Source organism: Cavia porcellus, unplaced genomic scaffold, assembly GCF_034190915.1.
Source record: "Cavia porcellus strain 051 isolate PalLab524CR breed Dunkin Hartley unplaced genomic scaffold, mCavPor4.1 scaffold_14, whole genome shotgun sequence".
NCBI classification, from domain to species: Eukaryota; Metazoa; Chordata; class Mammalia; order Rodentia; family Caviidae; genus Cavia; species Cavia porcellus.
The window spans coordinates 60861668-60875751 of record NW_026947497.1 but is presented as its reverse complement, the minus strand read 5'-3'; the positions used below and the strand labels follow the sequence as shown (position 1 = coordinate 60875751).

The following is a 14084-nucleotide window of genomic DNA, read 5'->3' as shown; positions in this document are numbered from 1 at the left end:
CTGGTGAGTCACGACACATGAGAAAGATCTGCAGAAGACGGGGTGGGGGTGGGGGGTCAGGCAGAATAATTCCTCTAAATGGATTCGTTGTCACTCTGGGCACAAGGTCACCAGGCATGGCTTAAAGATGAGAAAACAAAAAGCAGAGGCATAGAATTACTGCTGACAGTGAAAATAAAACAGATGTGACCAAAAACACCTCAGAAGGAGACTGCACGATGGAGAGTGGCTTACTGCACATCTTATGCACATTTCTGTACATGTTCTACTCTTATAGTAATAAAAGATGTAGTAGAAGTGCTCATAAGAATTGGACCCAAATGAATGTCATTAAATTATCAAGTCATTGTTCTAACATTTGCCTGCAAAGAATTTAGAGTTCTGTTTCAATGTGAAGATCATATTTTAATATTGGTAATATTTTTTTCTTATCTTAAAAAAAAGGATATGCTTTTAGTAATACATTTGCCAGCCATCATGGAACTTCAGTATGTAGAAACATTTATTTTTATTTTTTAGTCTTTTTTGAGAAACAGTTTCACTATGCATTTCAGGCTGGCCTTGAACTCACATTGTAGCCCAGGCTGGCCTCATACTCAGTGATCCTGGGATTATAATCATATACCACCACACCCGGCTGAGAAACAATTCATTCTACATATAGCAGCATCTTGTGCTGTTTCATGGCCACAGCAGCATGTATTTGATGGGTGCCTGTCAGTGGGTGGAGTCCTCTCCAGCCCCTGCCAGGCCTCCTTACCCTTATGATCAGGGCCAGCTGCAGGGCACTCCCTACATTTGGACTTACTGAGTCCCAGGCCCTGTGTGTGTCATTTTGCAGGCTTTGGCACATTATTCCAAGCCATATGCCAGGTTACGCTGCTATGTGCCATGCGAGGTTGTACCAGGGTCTTCGAAGCGCAGAGCCATTGCATTGCTGCTTTGTTCAAGATATTTTTTTGTGTTCTTCGGCAGTGTTTTGTAGTATTTTATGAGTCTGCACAATTCTTATTAAGTGGATCTTTTCAAGGTATTTTATCATTTGAAATGAGATATTTTCTGCCACTGTCTCTCTTAGGCTTTTTAAAAAGTGTATTTGAAAGGTTTTGATTTCTGTATGTTGCATTTTGTACCCATTGTTTTACATTTTAGCCTGAGTAGTTTTTAGATGCCTCTCCTAGTTTTCCAGTTATGTAATGATTATGAACAGTGAGAGACTCTTAACGAAAGCCACTTGGTTATTTTCTTGAAGTCAGTGAAGGGTACTTGCTCACTCCTTTCACATCCTTGTGAGATATTGGAAAGCCAATCTCTGTATTATGTCTGATTTCTTCTTGAGTTGGTCTTAATAGTTTTTCCAGAAATTTCATCTGTGTTATTTACTTTTTTGGCATCTGGTTGTTTTTTGATTGGTGTGGTCAGTGGTTTTATGGCTCATGTCTAGATGTCCCCCCAAGGCCTCATGCAAGCATAGGTGGGCTTTTTCAGAGGTGACTGAATCTAGAATGTGCATTGCTGGGATTGATTCATTGTGCAGTCCTAGGGTCAAAGGTGCTAGGATTAAAGTTGTGAGGCTGCCTGCCCTAAGTAGCCTGGATGAGATAGAAGGGCAGAAAGACCTGCTAAGGTCCTTGTTGCTTTGCTACCTTCTGCCCAACACGAACTGTTTCTCTTCTGCTACTGTGCCTTGGAGTCAACTGGTTATGGACTAAAACCTCTACAAACTGTGAGCTAAATAAACCTTTCTGCCTTTAACTTTGGGCAATCAGATATTTTTGTCTCAGCAGTGTGAGAAAAATAATTAAGACAGTGGTGATGGCTTATTTTCTTATTGGCTGATTCTTTTCAGATCTGCTATTGAGCCTTATTCATGAATTTTTAAGAATTAAAAATTAAGAATGTGCTTTTGGTTTTATCATTGTTTCTTTGTTGATAGTCTCTATTTGGTAAGACATCATTTTCTGTTAAATATTTACACACAGTTTCCTGTAGTTCTGGTGAGTTCTTCATAAGCAGTTCCTGCTCTGCTTTTCTCTTGTGTATGGTCCATATGATTTGTGTTTTGGTATGCTTTATAATTTTGTTAAAAAGCAGATGAGGATGTAAATGTATCAACAACAGGAAGCAGGTTATCTGGTGAGGATGATTCATTTGTTTATTGTGTAAAGTCTCTGTTCCCTACCTCATCCACTGTGGCCGTAGACTTCTCTGTTGCTTTAGTTCTTTGGACTAATGAGTGGGCAGAAGTCTCAGCCCTTTCCCAGAGGCTTCCTGTGTACTGGGGCCTGACAGCCACAGAGGGCAGGCATCTGCGATCCTGAGCAGGGGTTGTCAAGACCAGGGGAGGCAAGATATGAAGAGATTAATTAAAGAAATGATAAGCCCCGCCCAAGAGAACACAGATGGAAGAACGGAGGAAATCAGAAAAGAAAGAAACTTCTGAAGAAGAATTTAAACGTAACTTAGAATACATGAAACAGATCCAAAAAGATTACCAGGAAACTAAAAACTCCATTAAACACTGGCAAAATGCCTTGACAGAAACTAAAGTTAGCCTTTGGAAACTTGAAGAGAGATTTATGATATATGATCATGAAAGAAAAGACCTCTTAAAAATAACAAGGAACCAGAAAGAAATAATTCAAAGACTAGAAGATGACAAAAGGATATATAACTTAAGAATAAAGCATGTGAGCGAGGAAGCAGGAGCAACCAAAAACTGAAATACAAAGAATATTCACAGACATATTAAAGGAAAATTTCCCATGTATAGCAAAAAGGAATGATATCCAGATAAAAGAGGCATACAGAACACCAGCTACCTACAACCAAAACAGATCTACACCCAGACATATAATAATCAAGATTCCAGAAATCCACTGAAAGAACAGAATATTAAAAGCAGCCAGGGAAAAGCAGATTACCTACAATAGGAAAATTATCAAAATAACAGACTTTATCAACACAAACTCTTAAATCAAGAAGGAAATGGGCAGAAATATTCCAAGTCCTGAAAGAAAATAATTTGCAACCAAGACTCATATACCCATCAAAACTCTCTCTCAAAATTAATGGAGAAATAAGATGCTTCCAAGACAAGGAGGAACTGTGGGAGTTCATGGCCACCAACCCAACCTTACAGAGAGTGCAGAAGGACATTCCAGAGAAAGAGAGGAAGGGATACCAAGATTCCAGCAACAGTGGCAGAGAGGCCTCAATGAACAAGGCAGACGTGGAATGGGGAGTAAGATGGACAAATTATAGCAATAAAGTGGAGTAGCAGACATGAGTCAGAGAGAGTAAGCTATAATCTTTAGTATAGATAGCTTTAATACACTACAAAAAAAGGCAGAGGTCATTGTTAATAGTGTATCAGGATTTAAAAGACACAATAGTCTTATCGCCCTGTTTAGTTTGAATTTAATTTGTTCTGATCTGTCCACTCATATCAGATTTGAGGGCACAGACATCTGACCCAAAAATAGCGGGTTATACCATGGTAACTATCCTTAATTTCCTATTAACTTAAACTGAAACCCTGTATTACTTACATTGTCTTATTATGACTGATTTTATTTGAATCTGATTCATTAGACCATGGTTTTGCCTTGGCTGATTTTATTTGAATTTGGTATGCTTGATAGTATCAACCCTAAAAGTAGAGGCAACTACTCTGAAGGTGACAAGACGTAAAAGATACCCATACTGGTATTGATTATTAACATCTCTCAAGTCCTACAATGTTTTCCAAGTTGTGTTTTTATAAAGATAGCTATGTAATACTATGCTTTACTATATTAAGCCCGATAATGTGGACGAGTCTATTGAAAATAACAAGAGAAAGCATGTAAATATGGTAGATCATCTAATATTGTGGTCTTATGGAATTTGTTTTGCTGTCTTGTTATGATTTGTTTTTCCCTATAGTACAGAGAGGATAGATATACATGTAGAAATTTACACATGAGAAGATTTTTTAAAAACTATTTACGGGAACAGATTATATAATGCAAGATGTAATGAACAGATACTCTGAAGAAGAAGAGACACTAAGAAAACCAATGCTAATTCTGTAGCACTGTGATATAAAATTTAGCAATACTATTATTCACTGATCAGGGTGATATTAGGCTAGTCTCTTTAAGTTCAATTTCAGCATATGTAAAGATATGGACAGCTACTATGAAGAGAATGAGAGACATAATGGTAGTTATTATTGTCTTCCCCATGTCAGATCTTGAAGAACTAAAAAACCTTCATCATCCTGTAATGATTTGATTAGTTCTATAATATGCAGTATGTATTTAATGTGTGTGAAGATGGGGACAACTATTTGGAAGAAACTAGAGACAATTAGATAAACAATGAAGATCTCCAGTGGACTTGCTTTGAAATCTGTATTTCTTTAAATTGTTTTGATATGTTTAATCTTACCCTCTTTAAGATAAAAAACAAGTGTGTAGGGCTGATAACCATATTACTAAGTTGTTGTTAGATCATTGAGCAGAACTGTTGGCAATGTCACTATATGAATGTCATTTTGCATACTTTAATTTTGTAACCTGAACAGCTATTTCTAAGATGACAATATGTAATTTATCAACTGGTGATTTCTTACTGTTTATTTTTCTGTAATTCTGTATTATTTCTACCCTTTTTTATATCCATGTATTATCTTGTTTGTTTTTCTTTAAAGAAAAAAAAAAAAGACCTGGGAGGCCTTGTGGTCCCAGGTGGTCAGTGCCCAGCCCCCACACACACACAGCCTCCTGGACTTCCAGGAAGACCCAGGCTCTTCAGAGTTTCCAGAGCCATTTCTTTTCATTTTTTCTTCTTCTTTTTTAAATTTTATTTAAGGAGAAAAAGAAAAAAAAATAGAAAAAGGGTACAAGTTATACAGAATATCAAAAAAAAATGGTAGGAAATCACTAGTTAATAGATTACATATTGTCATCTTAAAATAGTTGTTCAAGTTATAGAATTAAAGCATATAAAGTAGACATTCAAACAATGAGACTGCAAACAGTTCTGAAGGAAATGGGCAGAAATATTCCAAGTGGACTATTTCAACAAAAACCAAGTGGACAATGATTCAACAAAAACTCAGTAATATGGTTATCTACCTTTTACGCTTAAATATACATGCAGTTATATCCTTTAGAGTACTTTCTTTTCCTCTTTTTTACAATGACAATTACACATTTTGGGTTTTATTACTCCCACAGCTCTTATTACTTTTTTTTGAAGAGAATAAAACCAAATGTGACATAACAAAACAGAGTCAGTCAAATCAAAAGGATGGACATAGTATATAATGTAAAAACAGAATACAAAGTGATCAACAATGGTTACCATTATGCTTCTTGCTATCTTAAAAAGAATTGCCTATATCATCAGTTATAATAAAATTGAACAAAATAGTAAAGAATAAAACCAATAAAACCAAAACATTGGAGACATTACAGAAGATAATAGTCAAACCAGAATGGGCATCATAGTGAATCTTATTATCTTCACAGTTGTTGCGTTTACTCTCAAACTTGGTACTATCAAGCAAAACAGAATAGAGTAAAATCAGTCAAAACAAGATGGTGAGAGCAATACAGGGTTTCAAATCAATTTAATAGGAAATCAAAGTGGGTTACTATAATATATCCTGCTATTTTTTATTTATTTTTCCCCTTAATTAAAAAGATAAAAATAAAAAAATAAATAATAAAAAAGGGAGATTGACCTAAAAGAGGGCATAACAAAACAGCACAGGTCAGAACATAACGATTTAAGCAAAATAGTGTTTCACCACAAGATATCCCGAAATAAAAGTAGTTACAATAGTGTCTCTTTCCTTGAAATCATTGAGTATAACTTTGTATACTGTAGCATCAAACATATCAAGACAATAAAACCATTCAAGAGAATGAGAGTATTACAGGGTATTTAGAATCAACTAACAGAAAATGAACAATGGTTTCTGTATAATCTCCTTGTCTATGAAAGTTTTTGTTTATATTATCACATATAATAAAATCCAGTAAGATGCAACATGTTAAGACCCATGGAGACAGAAGAACAAAAGCTTGATGAGGCTTTAAAACAAGATGATATTAAATCAGCACTAGCTATTATGATGTCTTGTTTTCTCCAAAATAGCTGTTCATATCATCCAACCTTCTCTGCCTCATATCTGTTGAGCTCTTTTTCTGTCATTAGTTGTCAGTTAGTCCTCTTCATTTCACTTTCTGCTCCATTCATTGTGGCCTCTCTGCCACTGTTTCTGGAATCTTGGTATTTTTTTCTTTTAGAATGTCCTGCAGTATTCTCTGTAGAGTTGAATTGGTGGTTTCAAATTCCCCTAGTTCCTCTTTATCCTGGAAGCACCTTGTTTCTCCATTAATTTCTAGAGACAGTTGTGTAGGATATATCAATCTTGGCTGGAGGTTATTATCTTTCAAAGCTTGAATTATTTTCCCCCACACTCTTCGTGATTTGATAGTTTGTGCCAAGAAGTCTGCTGTAATTCTGATGGGTGTTCCCTTGTAAGTGATCTGTTTCTTGTCTCTGACAGATTTTAATATTCTGTTCTTATATTGAATTTCTGGAATTTTGATTATTATATGCTTGGGTGTAGTTCTGTTTGGGTTGTAGGTGGCTGGGGTCCTGTATGCCTCATACATCTGAGTATCTTTACCTTTTCCCATATTAGGGAAGTTCTCCTTGATTATTTCTGTGAAATAGCCTTTGCAGTTCATTTGTTTGTATCCTTGTTTCTTCCTTTACATTCTTAATTCTTAAGTTATAGATCCTCTTATCATCTTCTACCCTTTGTATTCTTAATGCTTGTTTCCTTGTTATTTTTAAGAAGTTTTTCCTTTCATGCTCCTACATTACAAATCTGTCCTCCAGTTCAGATAATCTATCCTTAGTTTCTTTTAAGCTGTTATGCCAGCTTTCAATAGAGTCTTTAGTTTCCTGGTAATCTCTTTGAACCTACTTCATGTATTCTATGTTTTCTCTGTTGTCTCCATCAAACAATTCTCCCCTTTTTTTCTGTTCTTCCATTCCAGCATCTGTTTTTTCTTGGGAGGTACTTAGCATTTCTTTAACTATTCTCCTTATATCTTGCTTTACTTGGTTAAACACTTCACTTTTGAACTGGTCTATGAGGTCCTGGAGACAATGCTTTATGTCTATTGGTGCCATGTCTGATATTGCATGTTTTTTGTCCTTCTCTTTTGCATTTACCTTTCCTGGATCAGTGTTCTCAGGATTGGGGACCGAGGACTCTTTCTTGTTGCTCCCTCTCCCATACTTTTTGTTTCTTCCATACAAGCGTATATAGGAGGCCCAGTTTCTTTATTTGTCAGGTACAGTTTGTTTGAATCGCGGTGGCTAGGTGTTCCTGCCCACTGCAGTGTACTAGGGAGACACAGACCTGGACAGCCTATGCTGGGCCTGCCCCTCCGGGTCAGTCAACGTGCTGAAGGCTTCACTGCATTCGGGTGCACTGCCAGGTGCAGGGACCTGGTTTGGGCTAGCCTACTGGGTCTTAGTCTGCAGCGTCACTCAGGCGAAGCGCTCTCCACCAGTCCTGCTTGAGAGGGGAATATGTGACTGAAGTCACTGCAGCGTCCTGTTCTGGCTAGTCTGCCCACTCCCAGAATGTCCTCTGTTGGAGCCTCCTAGTCTATGGAAGGGTCCCTGTTCCTCTCACTCACTGCAGGTCGATGCAGGACTCCCCGCCAGCTCTGCTCTCAATTTGGTTCCCGATTTCCCCTCTCATGGCTTTCGCATCTCTATCCCTGCTGTGCCAATTCAGATGCAGCAGCGGTGGCAGGAAATTCAAGCCAGGGTTTCCAGAGGCCAGCTTCGGCACTGAGACTTTAGCTGTTCCAGTCATAGCACTGGGATTGCATTTCCAGTTGATTTCTCTCAGCTTAGTTCGTTCCTGGGTCAGCAGGGTATATCTCCGCCTGCTGAGGACGCCCCACACCGCACCATTCCTGGAATCTAAGCTGGCTATCTCAGAGAGCCTCCATAGCTGCTGTTACCTATCCGCCATGTTCTCCTGGAAGTCGAAGCCTCCAGAGCCATTTCTCATGGCTCAGACCTGGAGGCCCAGAGCTTGATGGCTCATAGGTGAGGCTGTGGAGGACCAGGCTGCTCTGCGTGCCCTGCAGATCGCCTTCTGAGTGCTGGAGGTGCTGGGCTGGACGCAGCTCCCCAGGGTGGACCCATGGTTCTGCCTCTTCCTGTCTCTGCCTTCTGGCTGCACAGAGGATCAGCTTCCTTTCACCTCACCACCCCTGCCTTCGAGCCAGCAGATGTGGACAGGAACCTCTGCTTCGTAAATCAGAGCAAAGCTTTCCTTCTGGGCTGTGCGTGGTAGGTGTTGGGGCCGATAGCAGAATGACTGAGATGGGTGGCCTGCCACTGGTGTTTTGTTCCTAAATCTTTGAATTTCTGGGCAAACTCTTTTTGCCTTGAGTAGTATCTCAGCCTCAAATGGCCACAATGTTGATGTTTATAATTGGCCTTTTCCCTCTGAGTCAGATCAGATAACGATGGTGTCCCTCCTCCTCCTCCACCTCCTCTTTCCTCTTTCTGCTCTTCCTCCTCCCCTCTGAACTGAGGCCTTTCCCACTGGGCTCCATCATAGAGATACAGATTGGATATAAGCACAGCTTGGATGGAGATGCAGAGAAGATATCGATGTGTAGGTGAGTATACACATATGTTTGTTGAGACAGGTTCTCACTAAGTTTAGGAGTTGTCCAAGCTGGCCATGAACCTGTGCTCTCGAGTACTGGAATGGCAGACTGGTGTAGTACCATGGCCGGGTGATTTTCTTTTTCTAGTTTCCCCTTGGGCCCAGTCATATCTGCATCAGTTCTCACGAAGTCTGGGGTGTGCAGTGGAAATCAGGAAAGCGCTTCCCGTGGGAGCAGTGCTGGAGGGCACCTGCAGCGTGAAGTTGGGGCCCTGTGATCTGGTCCGTAGGTGCAGGGTGGGGAGATTGGTGTTGTGTCAACGACCTGAGCTTCGCTGCACCACAATGTGGGCTCTGCTCCTATAGCAGTTTCCATGCTATCATCGGTGTCGGTAGTTGATTTTGTGCCATCATGGCAGTGTTGTATAATTTAAATGGAAGGGTAAGGTCTCAAATACTCATTCCATGGCCTTTGCGGGGTAGTCTGCTAAGGCCTGGTCCACCATCACCCAGGGCAGCACCCAGAGCAGGAGGAGTGCCCATCATAAGGGGCACACAGGGTGGCTCAGGTGAAGTGGGCAGGTGACATCTGAGGGAGGTGAGCAGCTGTGAGCCCCAGAGGCCAAGTTGTCACTTGGCATCAGTCTGCTGCTCTCAAAGCTTCTCCTGCTAAGCGCATGGGCTTTTATCCAAGCAGCTGAAGACGCTTTGGTTTGTAGACTGAGCTGGGACTTGCAGAGTGTGGCCAGACAGAAAGACTCCCCCAGCTGTCCAGCGTGTGGGTTGAAGGACTTCTGCTGGTGGATATTGGCTCTTGGTCAGTTCTGGCACAATCATTGGGTTTTATGTCACTACATTTCACACAGAGCTAAGCTAATTCCTGCTGCAAACATGCAGGCTCTTTCTGCGCTGATACTTGATGAGTCAGCCAGTATAACTGAGGTACGGAGCAGATATGAGGGACAGATGGCTTCCCTGCTTCTCAGTCCCTTAGCGCAGCCATTTGCGGTCTCCAAGCCACAGAGAGTGACTCTGAGGGTGACTCTGGAGCACCTTCCCCTCCCCTTGGTGGTCCCCGTGTAGCCTCTTGCAGGCCTACACGTGTAGCACTTGCTGGAAGGAGCCTAGAGACTTCGGGGCTGTGGTCAGCAGTGCCCTGCTGCCCTGGGGCATGTGGAGCAAAGACGTGGGGGAGCAACTCTGGTGACTTGGTGAAGCAAGGGAAGAGCTTTCCAGAGTGACTTGGCCAACCATTCTGCCTGTTTCCCTTTCCCCTATGTACGAAGGCTGCAGCCTTAGAAAGCCTGGTCAGAGTCTCCAGGAGCGCTGGGGAGGGTGTGGCCTGAGTGGTAAGTGGTCAGGTGGGACGGGAGGGCCATATCCGAAGCTTCGCTGCCCTTCCAGGTGGAGAAGCAGTGGCGATGCCACCTGTGCTCTCGGGGTCTCGGTGTCAGTCATGTGCCAGCGCGCTCGAGAGGATGTGAGAGACATAACACCCATGAGGTCACATCCTCAAGGGGTCAGTGAATGAGGGTGCCAGAGACACGAGGAACCTAGCAGATCTGCCCGTATTAGCACCAGTGTGGAGCTGTATTGTATGACTGTTTTTTGCTTAAATGCTTTCATTTTTAGCAGAGCTGTGGAGGGAAAGAATTATGAAACAAAGTAGAACGTTTTGTTTGTATTTGAAAAATACCAGTTAAATATTAACATTTAAAAACTGCCTGCTTTCTCATCCCTGTGCAGCGACCTTTTAGTAATAGGTTTAATTCCAGTTTTACTACCAGAGCTGTCGGGAAAACAGATTTAGAGGACACAGAGCTGCACCAGAAAGAAGCATTCAAAGAAATTACGTTCACCTCCAGTGGTTTATAGAGCTTTGGCAATCAAAATACTCAGTCTTACTCGGTAAATTATTAAACTGCCCCAGTTGATATCTATTCAAGGGACCAGAAAATCACCATGAAATTTGCTTGGTTTTAAGAATGAAGCTGGTGTACTTGATGGCTCTCTTAGATTGCTTGGCTTTTGAGCACAGCACCCAAAAGTCCAACAGCAGGGCCTGGCATCATCTTCCTGCCAAGGACCAGAGAGCAGAGGCCTAGAGCCTGGAAGATCTTTGCTGCTGTTAACTTAGTTCTGCCAGCACTGCATGAAAGCAACCATGAGAATTCTGTGAAGGAGTAGGCAACACTGTTCTAATCAAGTTTTATTTCGGGCTGTGTCTAGTAACCTGTCTAGTAACTCAGACTCTGGAATTTTTTTTTTTTTTGTCTTTTTCTTTTTTATCGGTACCAGGGATCGAACTCACGATTGCCTGCTTGCAAAGTGGGCACTTATGCCGCTGAGCTAAATCCCCAGCCCCTCAGACTCTGGAGATTTGTAGAAATTTAGTTCTTGCACTGACTGAAGTAAAGAAATAGCCATACCTATGCTGGCGCATGACTCCTTGGCCCTGCGCAGATGTTGAATTGTTTGTTAGAGACGTGGACAGTTTCACATGGTGGTTGGAGCAGGGGTGGGGAGCTGGGTGCCTGTGTTCAAATCCCACCTCTGCCGCATGCCACTTGGACAACCTGATGCACTTGCTTGGTGGCTTGTGTCTTGGTCTTCTCAACTCTTAGCTGCTTGTCGGGGTTAATGGCCTCACATCCTGCTGCCCCCTTGAAGCATAGCACCAAGGTAGACTGTGGGGAGTAGCACTGTAAGTGTGGTAGGACCCTGGTGGCTTTGTTACTGACCCGGACCAGTCCCCAGAGGTGATTTCTGCCCCGATTTCCCACCTGGGGGTCTTGTGCTCTCTTCTGCCCCTCCTGTCCTGACCCTGGGCAGGGGGAGTGGAGGTACTTTGAGTGTGGGGCGCGCATGTATGTATGCCAGCTCTGCTTGCGGGGTCCCCAACCTCTCTGGAGCCCTGCAAGGTGCTTGCTTGTGAGGAAAGGAGAGCCAGAGTCCTCTTGAGTGTGCAGGATGTGCTGGACAGTAATGGCCTCTCTGCCACCTGCAGCTGCTTCTGCTGCTGCTGTCTGGTGGATAAAGATCTGATATTTAAGGTGCTCTTGAATGTTTCTGGATAAAATAACAGAGAAAAGTCCATTTTCCTGCCCTACCCCCAAGTTGCACAGAAGAACAGAACCCAACTGTGTCTTCAGGGACCTCTGATGTGGAGGGAAATTTTGTGCAGACTCGGGCACTGAGGAGCACACCCAGCACTGGTGCCCAGGTGAACTGGCCTGCGCCTCTCCTACGGTCCAGTGAGGCTTTCATTTGCCCTGAGTGGGGCCACGAGTCACATTGTGAGACCACAGGCAGCATAGAGGATAGAAATGGACCTGGAGAAGGGACAGACTTCAGACTGGGAGGCCCGGGAAGCTGCTACCCCACAGGCTGCGTCCTAAGGGGCTGCCTGACCTCGTCCCACAGCTGTGGAGCAGGCGTGGTCTACAGCCCTTTGTTCCAGGTGTTGTGGTGGCACAAGGCAATGCTGCCTAAGCCTTTAAAAATATCTGAGAAATGTATCCCTAAGGATCTGTTTTCTGTTGTGATAAAGCATACGCAGCAGGAAACGGCCATCTGACCTGTAATTCCAGTCCGGTGATGTGCAGCGTGCACTTGTGCTGTGCAGCAATTGCCACCTCCGTCTGCAGGTTTTTCTGTCTTACGGACCGAGGAAAGGAGCCTGGCCTGAGTGTCCTGCAGAACCCTGGGCAGCTGCTTCTCCTGTGTCATGCCGTCACATGCCTGCTGTTATCGGAGTGTGTTGGTGATGGCTGCTCCGCATCTGTCCCCTTATCTGTCCTCCTCTTGTGGCCCCCGGGATGTTGGGGGAAACCACTGTGTGTAAGGAGTCAGGGGTTGGGTTCTTCAGAGGCCACAGCAGTGGACAAGATTTGCTCTGCCGGGTGCCTTTCAGACCAACTGGTTCCACCCAGTTTCTGGTGTGTGGTGGCCACCCGATGGCTGGATGTCTGGGAGCAGTTAGTCTTGGAGTCCACTGGAACCTCTGGACTGGCGACTCAGTCCCCTTCCTTCACATCCCCTGACCTAAGTTTCAAGTTATGGCGCGTGATGAGCAGAACTGGGGTCACTCTCTCCACCTCTGGGGCGGAATGGCAGCCAGTGCCACCGTTCTCTCCACTGTGGCCCGGTCAGGCTTCTCAGTGTCTAGGACACTGCCATATGCAGGCCGCTTTGCCACCTCCCAGAATTTTCACTGTAAAAGGAAAGAAGACTTTGAGCAAGCTTTTCCCTGGGTCAGTTTAAAAATTGTGAGATTAAAATAAAAAATCGTGAAACCTGGTGAGGAGGGTCACACAAGAAAGTGGGAATCTAACGTGACAGTGCCAGGCAATCCCACATGGCTGCATGTCTCTAGGGGATCAGGGAGAGCCTGGAAAGACCTTTCTGTGAAGCTGTCTTCCCAAAATGAGGAAATGAGTTCAGTATGTAGGGAGGAACTTGAGATGCCAGCATGTGAATGGAAGCAGGTACCATGGTTTTGTAGTCTTTGACTTATTTCATAAGTACTTTGGCCTTGGTCTCCCGAGGGGTAATGGTATCTGTTTCATGTTTGTTTTGAAAAGTGTGTCAGCCAGGTGTGGTGGCACATACCTGTAATCCCACCACTAGAGAGGTTGAGGCAGGAGAATCTTGAGGCCAGTCTGAAGTGCAGATGCAGAGCGAGACCATGTTTCCAAAAAAAGACAAAATGGAAAGAAAAAGGGGATTGAATATGAGTAAGTTGTGTATAATTTTAACAGTAAGTTGTGGAAGTGGCTGAAGTGTGGTTCTCACATCGGGCCGTGTAGGCAGACCACGAGGAACGGGCTGGATTATGAAGAGGCCTCACCTATTTCAGTCAATGGAGTTTTGCCAACCTGGATAGTAGCTCCCAGTGCAGAGTCCTGGAGAAGTTCACACCTGTGCTCTTCAAGCGATTGTTCTTAAGAAATCACAAAGAAATACACACATCCAGAGACTTAGGATGGGAAAGAGCTCTCCCAAAGGGGTACTTAGAAGATCTCAAAACTGCATATAAACATGTCTGTGTAGGAGAAATGCTGATGTTGTTTTGTGACAGCTGTGGGAAGGAAGGTCTAACCAGGGATGTCTGACATAGAGACAGTGCTGGAGGCAAGGTCTGTCAGGCCTGTGAGTTGTGGGTCCCTCGATCATGCATCAGAAACCTCAGGGCCTCTGGCAGAGGACTCTTCCAGGTTGGCTAGTAGTAGCTGGTGGGAAACAAACTGAAACTTCATTGAATGTGTGCAGAGAAATTGGTTTTCCCCTCACGTAGCAGTAGGCTGTGGCTTTCCTGGTCAGTGGGAAGCTTTCTCCTCTGTGGTGCCTGGCCCTGTCTTTTTTATGGCTCTGACAT

At 43.4% G+C, this 14084-nt stretch overlaps 1 protein-coding gene across 7 annotated transcripts in view; it reads left to right on the top strand.

Annotated features, from left to right (window-relative positions):
* Positions 1 to 14084, top strand: part of Ulk4 (unc-51 like kinase 4) — a 330250-nt gene that overhangs the window by 197890 nt on the left and 118276 nt on the right. Inside the window, exon 33 of one of the 7 annotated variants that reach the window (XM_063260959.1) lies at positions 8178 to 8401. The exons of the other annotated variants lie outside the window; for them this stretch is intronic. Within the exon in view, the coding sequence (XP_063117029.1) occupies positions 8178 to 8386 (209 nt within the window). The 3' untranslated portion in view covers positions 8387 to 8401. Of the gene's footprint in view, positions 1 to 8177; positions 8402 to 14084 lie in introns of those variants that run through there. 7 annotated transcript variants of the gene reach the window in all.